Source organism: Serinus canaria, chromosome 8, assembly GCF_022539315.1.
Source record: "Serinus canaria isolate serCan28SL12 chromosome 8, serCan2020, whole genome shotgun sequence".
Lineage (NCBI taxonomy): Eukaryota > Metazoa > Chordata > Aves > Passeriformes > Fringillidae > Serinus > Serinus canaria.
The window spans coordinates 9,737,940-9,747,117 of NC_066322.1; the positions used below are offsets into that span (position 1 = coordinate 9,737,940).

Consider the following 9,178-nt stretch of genomic DNA (forward strand, 5'->3'; position numbering starts at 1 on the left):
GGACTGCTCACTCCCAGCCCCACATGGCCTGGGGACAAGGATGGGATGATTTCCCTTCATGTCTCCTGTCACTCATGGATGTATCCCCATTTTATAACCAGCTGGACTTCTTCCTTCCCTGCTCCCTCCTGGGTCCTGGGAAACTATCCCAGCCTTTAATATCTCTCGATCACTCTCTGCCAAGTACTACAGCATACCCTGGCTCATGCCACCCCCACAGGGACAGAGGGACCAGAAGCTGTCACAGGACTACAGCAGGACTGGCAGGGTTGGCAGCTATCTCCAAGGGCTGCAGCCCACCCCATGGCTGCAGATTTGGACTAGGGCTAACAGCTGCATTTTTCACCTGTGCTCTAGAAATGCCCGCAGCCCTTCCATGGATGCCCCTTCTGCTCATGTGCCATGGGATCCCATTCCCAGGGCTGCTGGGAATGATGTAACATCCTGTCCTTTCTCTCCTCATGAAGCCTAAATTCAGATGCCACAGCTGATGTAAAGGGAGTGACCCAAATCATCCCGCTGGGTCTTGTCCAGCCCTTGCTTTGGTACCTGCAGCCCCTGCCCAAATCTCAATCTCTTGACAGGTGGCAGGGAAGTGTGACCAAACCCAGTGCTCCCTGTTCTTTGTGACAGCCCTGGCACACTCAGACATGTTTTCCCTAAGAAAACTACTTTAAAAGTTCCCTTTCCTGCAAGTCCCCCTTCCTTTAAAGCTCCCAAATTCCCTCAACAAGCCAGCCCTGCTTCTCCTCCACTGCCTTCCAGGTCACTGCTGGACCTATTGAAGTGTAACCACAAGGTCATTTCCTGGGTTGGATCATGTCCTGTGAAAATACCCCAAAGTTAATACTGTGTGAAGCTGAAAGAGCCACTCAACAGCAAGGAGCAGAACATCCCACAGCCTGCACCACCTTGGGAGTGAAGTGCCACACACCCCAGCCAGCTGCCACTGCTCTGTTCCCATGGGCAGTCGCCCTCGGCAGCTGTGTTTCTAAGAGTGGTAACTTTGTAAACAGTACACATTGATGAGCCATAATCCTGTTCATCAGGGGACAGGTTTATAATCCTGCTCTGACACCAAACTGGCATTTGCTCCATAAACCCTGAGTTTCTCCATCTGTACAAAGTTCTCCAGAAACACCCTGAATGCTGTTTGCACTCTGCAGAGGATGATGGGAGAGAAGAAACACACTCGGAGGAAGCAGCCGTGACACATTCCTGCCAAGTGCGCTTATCGCCTCCACCTCTCTGGAAAGCAGGCGTTGCTGGAGAGCAGGGAAAGTTTACACCGGATCACTATGGAGAAGGAATGTGCTTGTGAAAACATCCCACCCAGCCCAGGTCCCACTGCCAGGGACTCCTGGAGTGCAGGGGCACCCAGTTGGGCTCAGCTCTGCTCACAGTGCCCACGAGCACTGACCCAGTCTGTGAGGGACTGCCAGTGCAAGCCCATGGCACAACCTGCTGCCACAGTCATCAGAACAGGTACCATTCTGCAATGCTCAGCTCTGGTATTGACTCATGTCCACCTCCCTGCCAGCAGCACAGCATGAACCCACACTCCCCAGAGTACCTTCTGCTGTTACGCTTTACAAACATGGCACAGCATAATAGAAAAAAAAAACTTAAACTCCTTCCCCCAAAATAATTTGGTGGGACAGAGTTGCATTTTTGAAGCATGAGACTTAGGTCTCACCACAAGTCTCCTTGGGGCAAGACGATCATGGACCACCTCCCTTCAGTTCAGAGCTAATAATAGTGATGCTGGGGCTGCAGGAAGCCTGATTTGCAGCAGTGATCCAATGGATAAGCGAGGCTTTTGTGAAAACACACAAATGAGATTAAGTGTGCAGTGTATTCACCTGACAGGCACAAGATGTGAGCCTGGCCTGCCCCATGGCACAGGACCAGCCCTCAGATGGACTCCTGACTTCCTCCAATACCTGCACAAAGAGCAACTATTTTCAGAGATTAAGGACAGGAGCCTCTAGGAAAGATATCACCAGAACACCCAGAAAAGCTTTTGTTCACTACAGCTTTTCAATTCCACCACAAGTGACAGGGCACAAAGCTGGAGTTTGTATCCAGCTTTCGAAAGGGACAGACCATGATGTGAGCCTGGCCCTTCTGCTAGAAGGATTTGATCTTGCACTGGAATGAGACCAAGGAGGTCAGGGAAAGACCAGCTGGTCACTGAGCAGTGCCACCTAGTTGGTTAAAAGATAGTGAATCCTGCAGGGAATTGTACAACCAGGCAGGAAACACCAAAAGGGGCTGCTAGCCTGAACCAGGGGATGGGAGCTCATGTAATGTGGAAGGCAGTTACCAGCTGCAGAGGCTGAAGGTAATAGCCAAGTTTTCAGCCAGACTTGGCCCATTTCCCCACTGACCTCTCCAACACCCCAACTGCAGCACATGCTAACCTGACACAGCACAGGAACAGGGGGGAAGTGTGCACAGACCTCAGGAGCTCCCATGAATCCAGAACTTTTAATGGGGGTGCACACTTGCACCTACCTTTTGCTCACAGCTTTCCAATATTGGACATTCCCCACTTCTGCGAAATCTGACAGCTCTTTTTCATACACACTTGGTCCTGCAAGTCACTTAGAACCCATGGAGATGTTTTAGTTGAGCACGTGCAGGGTCAAGTTTTGCCTGAAGATGGTAAAGGGCTCAGGGATTCCTAGAATTCCATGTTCCTTCATATTTTAAAAGGCAGGTGGAGCTACAGAAGCCCTCTCCACACTGCACAGACAAATGAGCACACAACCTGTCAGGGTAGAAGACTCTTGGTTTATTCGTTCTCTTAGCACAATAGTTTTTATATTCATTTGCCTTTTCTGGCCTTGATCTTCCTCAAGTAGAACTCTAGTTCCTTGCCTTCCAACACATAGCCATCGGCTCGGCCACACTGTCCAGGTCTGGAGGCAATGCAGGCTGCAAGGAGAAGTCATCCTGTTAAAGTCTGGCAATTCCCCACCCCAGTGCACAAACCAAAGAACACACACTGCACACAGCCTCTGCAGCAGCACGGACGAGCAGCTCATCAGTAACCGTGTCACCAGGTCGTGTGCCTGGGCAGCCCCTCTGCCTGCGGTACTGTGCCCTGGAAGCTGCAGTCCCTAATGAAGTCCTCCTCAGATCTCCAAACTGTCATCGCTTGGGTTCAGTAGCAGAACTGGACATAGGTCTCATCACCAGAAGACTTCAGAACACTCAGCTGTTTGCCAGAGCTTGAACATCAAAGCTCTTAGATGCCTGCAGCACATTTTTCTGACACGCACTTGCTCATTTTGCTAGTCTTGAGCCCCTTTCTTTCTCAAAGCCCCAACAGGATTAATCAACTGCAGAAGCCTGGCTAGCCAGACTTCCCCATCCTGCCAAAAGAGGGGGATCTCTGGAGAAGATAAAAGAACAAATTACATTAAAGCTACCAGGGACTCACCAAGCAGCTTTCCTTGCTGGAACTGCTCCTCAAGAATACTTGCTATCTTGGCATTCTTCTTTCGCTCATCATATTTTTTCTGGATCTTCTTTGAGCGCTTCTTGTTCAGTATTTCCTCCTCTTCAGGAGTCTAAACCCAAGACCAAAAGCAAAAAAAATTGTTTAAGAAATGGCCACCTTCCACTAACACAGGTGTTTTCCACTACCATGAAGGAAGCCCTTGTATTCTCAACACTGTACTGTTTTCAAAGTCATACCTGGCTGAGGTACAAATACTTTGATCTCACAAAACCAGGTGCTGCATTTCACTTTTGAGACCAAGAAATGCCACATTGCTAACCAGAGTCACTGCTGACAACTGAGCACATTGCCCTAGGGAAGGCTGTTCTCAAGTCAATGAAACTGCAAAGGCTTCCCTGGTGAAACACTCCTACAAAAAGCAGTGAATACTCTTTCCCTCTGCAGAAATAATGAAAGCACTTGGGTGTGGGGCAAGTCTAGGCAGACAAGATCTCCCCCTGCTTCTGCACTACACAGCACCCAAATGAGAACTGCTTTGTTTTTAATGCAAGGATTTATCTGAGGCTACGTATGGGGTTTTAAATACCTTCTAGCAGTCCAGGGTTTAAAAACATACTCAAGTTCAATGAGCAATCCCCAAGCTTCTCACTAAAGCAATCACTGCCCAGCACAAGAACCCAACCTACAAAGTCTTCCTCAGCATCCTAAATTGTCATCGCTTTCCCTTCAGTAGCAGAACTGGACAAAGGTATCATCATTAGAAGACAAAGATCTTGACAGGCAGGTCCTTGTGCACAAATGGGTGTAATGCTTCCGGGAGAGCTCCTGCTACTGAGCACTCCATTAAAGAATTATCCTGGGAACCAACCTATGGAAACACAACTTGGATAAGCACTGCTGGGTACCCAACCCTATTCTGGCAGGCACTGTCTGTTCAGGATGGGTAAGTGCCTCTGGCAGGGCAGACTGCTGTGCCAGGAGCCAAAAGGAGAACCCCAGGCGTACCAGTTTGGCGCCCTTCTTGCGTCCCAGGGGCAGGGCATAGTGGGCCTCGTACCACTGCCGGTACGGGGTGCTGTCAATGAGCACGATGCAGTTCTTCACCAGCGTCTTTGTCCGCACCAGCTCGTTGTTGGAAGCGTTGTACACAACGTCAATAATTCTGGTCTTGCGAGTGCAGCCTTTTAAGAGAAGAGCAGGAGTTCAGACCTCCAGGGATCAGACAGCTGAGTATGTAGCTCACAGCATCTCACACATACCCTTTAAATAACTTTGCACTCGACACCCCATCCTGTATCTTCCAGCCTGCCTAGCACTGAATTAAATTTAACGAGAAGATGCATCTATTTTTCATCCATCAAACTTTCTCTGGTTAGGGCAGAAATCTACACCTGGAAATGAAATCCCTCCTATATGAAAAACCAGGATCAGTAGACTTGCTGGAACTCATCTCAAAAGTATCTAAGCAATCCTAGAAAATAACTTTCCAGACTAGCAAGATCAGCAGATGCCAACTAACACTGCCCACAGGGCTCAATGCTGTATGCACTTGCTAGAATTACTGAATTAAGCCATACTGAGTGGGACTGCCCTGCAACACATCTCAGAAACCATTTCTATAGGATGAGGGTCTATGAGTAAATTGAGAAGGGAAGCTGGTGTTTTCAACCTCCCAAGACCCACCTGAAGCATGTGGTCTTAGCTACTAGATTTGACTGTTTAGCAGTCATCTGCCCTGAAAACAGCCCTCCATATACACAAAGATCAAGCACAAGGTGGATTTTCTCCCTTCACTCACATACCTTGTCCATGTTGCAAAGTACACTCAGCCCCTTCACATGTGCAATACTGACACTTTTCACTGCACAGAAAATGCTCTTAGATAACTGAAAGCATGTCCTGTCCCCTCACACCATGCAGGTCACTAACCCACCACCCTCCTTACTGATGTTTTACCATCCTACTAAACACTGACTGGGCTCAGGCTCAAGTGATACTGTTGTCAGCTTGTGAAGTAAAGAAAACCCACCTAGCTCAGGAGAAATATGACAGAATCCCCCTCTTGCTTCTGGGCTTGCCACTTTTGCTTAGCAAAGCAGAAATATGAAATTGCACATGCAAACACTGTCCTAGGGTCAGGCCTTCTCATGTCCTCAGCACCTTTCTCTGCTTCTCAGCATCACTTAACTTTTAGTAACCTGATGAACAAAACCTGTGTTTCTGAAGAACTACTCATATGCAGGATTTCAGCCCCTTTTTAGTTGTCCTCCCCCATAAAAAGTTAAGGTAAGCATGTCACTCAGTGTAACTATGACACTCCTGTCACTGTGAACTTAGTGGAAATCCAAGTCCCCTAAGGCCACGTAAGGTTAAAGTTATCATCATCACCATGCATGCTGCTACACCTGCCAGCTCCAGAATGTGCTCATAAATCCATGCTTGCATCCTCCCACTCTGCAGCAGTACTGCAGACCAGTACAGGTTTCCCTTCCATGCAGCGGGCTCAGCACATACTTACATTCTGAGCCCCAGGAGAAGTTGCCAACATCCAAGCGAAGGGCTCGGTACTTCTTATTTCCCCCACGAACCCTCACGGTATGAATCCGGCGTGGGCCAATCTGCAGTCAGAAACAAACACCGGGCTGCTGTTGGTGCTGGAATGCTGCATGGCCTTCACAGGAGCCCAACACAGCCCTAACCTCGAAGGCAATGTGGTCAGTGTAACTATGACAAACCCCAGCATTGGCAGATACAGAAAATGACCAGAACGGTCTGTTGCATCTACCTAAGGTGAAAGCTTCATCACTCCAATTGCCTCTTATTGCAAAAATGTATCGCTGCTGTCCATCGGCAGAGGGGCAAATACCACCTCTTAGAGAAGCAGGGTCAGATATTCAACCCCACACCAAACAGGAATTCAAACCTCTAATAGCATAGAAGCAGCAATTTGAGTCGAAAAACACGATTCTGACTAAGTTTGTTTAATCATTTACCTTAGTGTTGGCAGGAGGTCGCCCCAACTCATACTTCCTCTTCTTATGATAGGGCTTCCTCTTGCCCCCAGTCTTGCGACGCTTATGCCAGTTGTCCCGGGAGATACCTGAATGGAGAGCAGTGTGGTCAGAGGGTGCCACCAGCCCAGCCGACTGCAGCAGCAGGGCGTAGTTCTGAGTCCTCAGCTCTCCAAGGTTGGTATCCGCACAGTGCACTCAGCCTTATGCAGCAGTTAGAGAAGCTTCATCATTGATACTCAGACCTGCTCCACATCCCTTCCAACAGAGCTGTACAGGCAGACAGACCCCCCCCCTCTTCTGTGCTCTCTTTGGGAAGCTACCTCCCAACGTACCTCGCGTGCTGGGCGCTCTCTGGGAAGCGCCCGATGCCGATCTGACAGGCACACTACAGCAATCATCCTACGCTACTGGGAGGATGTGGTAGGTCCGCTACAGGAAGGGACCCCCATCCCACCTGTCCGCTGAGCCCCTACGAGAGACATCCCGAATCAACTCAGCCTGCTGGGTCCCCAACGGGGACCATCCCTGCACAACTCGCCACCTCCGGCAAGGGCCCAAGCTGCCAACTTGCGCAGTGTTCCACAACGCCACCCCGCACCCCTCCGCATGGGTCCGCTGAACGCTGTTCCACCTCACCCGCATCTGCTCATCTGCAGCAGACACCGGGAGCGAGCCGACCGCTCAGGATCTGCAGGAAATCAAGGCGCGGCGAGATGAGGCCGCCCACCCTCATCATCCACCAGCCGCCATGTTGGGCCCGCTCACCCTCCCCCCGCCAGCGGCTCGGCACTACCGCGGCCGCCCCCGATGGCGGACGGTGTAGGCCGGCGGCAGTCCCCGCTTGCCACCCGGTGGGGGACCGGGGCGGATGCGGTGGCGCAGCGGGCTGATGGCGGCGGATGTCGGCAGGCCCCGGTCCCTTCACTCACCCATGGTGCGGCACCGGCGCAAAGAGGCGGGGCGGAAGCGCGCGGGGCGGCTTGGCGGGGAGCGCTCTCGCGATGCGGTGACGTCACCGCGCCGCCAGAGCGAGGCGCGCGCCGTTGCCTGGAGACGCGGCGACGCCGAGGGGAGCCGGCGGACAATGGCGGCAGCTGTGGGGCCGGCTCTGCCCGCGGGCCCGGCGCGGAGCGGGCATTGTCAGAGGTCCGTCTGCTGCAGGCCCGTCCTTCCTGTCCGGCGGGTCACCGTGAGAACGCCTCCAGCCAGGGCCGGCAGGTCACCGGGCGACTGTCTGCAGTCAGGGCTCAGGGCGCGGCATCCCGCGGCGGGGCTGAGCGCGCTCAGTAGCCTTTGCGTACACGGGCTGCGAGTCGTGATAGCGTCATTATGATATGCACATTAGTATTCTGGTTCATTTAAATGCTCCGTGTGCAGCGCTGGGTTCATTAGCATATCCCGTATTAGTATTCAGATTTATTCTTGTACCCAGGGTGCACCGCGCGCCGGCGGAGCGGCCCCGGACGCGCTTTCCGCCGCTGCTGCTCGGTACCGCTGAGTCCGAGCGCGGGCTGGATCCACGTTTGTGCCACAGGAACAACAGACCGGGGCGGCGGGAGAGCCAGGCAGGCCGCCGGCAAGTCGCCATGTTCTGGAGCGGGACAGCCGAGGGACGGGCCGTGCGCGAAAGGAAGCCATGTTATACTCTGGTTTCTCTTCAGATCGTATAAATCTTTCGCCTTTTACTAAAGATTTCCGTGGAGAGGAACAGGCACGAGTGTCGAGAAATTTTTTGAGGCTCCATTTCGGTGGAGCTACCCCTACTTTGGTAAAAAATAGAAAAATAAAGAAATCTTTAAGGAAGGTTACTGTGGGGTACATAGGCAGAGCAAACTAAGGGAGTGAGACGTCATTATCAAACACGCTCGACTAGCATAAATTAGCAAAAAGGGAATTTGAATCCTCCTCCACCACCCGTGTTCAGGTTTCATGGACAGATTATAGGAATTACTTGATGGGGTGCGGTCAGGGTGCTGCGGGCATTGACCTTATAGCCAGGTGGAGACAGGTGACTTGGGGCTGGCTTTTAATATCTTTATCAATGACACAGACATTAGGAGTGAATGCACCCGCAGCCAGTTTGCTAGCTGAGTGGTGTGGGTGACACACCTAAAGGACAGGAGGACCTAGACAAACTTGGGCCCACAGGAACCTCATGAAGTTCAACAAGTCCAAGTGCCCTGTCCTGCCTCTGGGTCTGGACAATGCCAGACACAAGAACTGGAGAACACATACTGGAAAACTCACTGAGACTAGGTCTGATGAGAAAGAAGTGGGGGTTCTTATGGGTGAAAAGCTGGACACGAACCAAGAGTGAGCAGTTGCATCCCAGAAAGCCAACTGCATCCTGGGCAGCAGGTCAGAGGAGGCAATTCTGCCCTTTACTGCTGAATCCAACTCTCTGGTCCCCAGTACAGGAAAGACATGGATATGTTGCAGCAGATCCAGAGGAGGCTGTGAAAATTATGAGTGCTGGAGCCTCTCTCCTGTGAAGACGGGCTGAGACACCTGGGGTTGTTGAGCCTGGAAGAGAAAAGGTTTTGGAAAGATCTTATTGAGGCCATCCAATACTTAAAAGGGGCCTATTAAAAAAAAAGAGATAATGACTTTGTAAAGGCATGCAGTGATAGAGCAAGAGAGAACGCTTTAAAATTAAAAGGGGAGAGATTTAGGTTGAATATTAGAAAGGAATTCT

General features: G+C 51.3%; 1 protein-coding gene and 6 non-coding genes across 7 annotated transcripts; 1 reads left to right on the plus strand and 6 right to left on the minus strand.

Annotated features, from left to right (window-relative positions):
- Positions 1-2,076: 2,076 nt before the first annotated feature.
- On the minus strand, positions 2,077-2,206 carry LOC115483941 (small nucleolar RNA SNORA35). The gene has a single exon (XR_003944692.1). It is a non-coding gene; the product is annotated as a small nucleolar RNA SNORA35 (small nucleolar RNA).
- Positions 2,207-2,776: 570 nt separating this feature from the next.
- On the minus strand, positions 2,777-7,613 carry RPS8 (ribosomal protein S8). The gene is made up of 6 exons (XM_030226474.2): positions 7,413-7,613; positions 6,463-6,569; positions 5,988-6,087; positions 4,475-4,650; positions 3,449-3,578; positions 2,777-2,940 (listed from the first exon to the last, which is right to left on the minus strand). The coding sequence occupies exons 1-6, from the start codon at positions 7,414-7,416 to the stop codon at positions 2,831-2,833; spliced, it is 627 nt and encodes a 208-aa protein (XP_030082334.1). The 5' UTR covers positions 7,417-7,613; the 3' UTR covers positions 2,777-2,830.
- LOC115483933 (small nucleolar RNA SNORD38) lies at positions 3,136-3,207 on the minus strand. The gene has a single exon (XR_003944684.1). It is a non-coding gene; the product is annotated as a small nucleolar RNA SNORD38 (small nucleolar RNA).
- On the minus strand, positions 4,161-4,233 carry LOC115483932 (small nucleolar RNA SNORD38). The gene has a single exon (XR_003944683.1). It is a non-coding gene; the product is annotated as a small nucleolar RNA SNORD38 (small nucleolar RNA).
- LOC115483934 (small nucleolar RNA SNORD46) lies at positions 6,179-6,282 on the minus strand. Its single transcript, XR_003944685.1, has one exon. It is a non-coding gene; the product is annotated as a small nucleolar RNA SNORD46 (small nucleolar RNA).
- On the minus strand, positions 6,638-6,722 carry LOC115483931 (small nucleolar RNA SNORD55/SNORD39). The gene has a single exon (XR_003944682.1). It is a non-coding gene; the product is annotated as a small nucleolar RNA SNORD55/SNORD39 (small nucleolar RNA).
- A 511-nt stretch (positions 7,614-8,124) lies between the features above and the next one.
- Positions 8,125-8,239, plus strand: LOC115483927 (U5 spliceosomal RNA). The gene has a single exon (XR_003944677.1). It is a non-coding gene; the product is annotated as a U5 spliceosomal RNA (small nuclear RNA).
- The last annotated feature ends 939 nt before the right edge of the window (positions 8,240-9,178 follow it).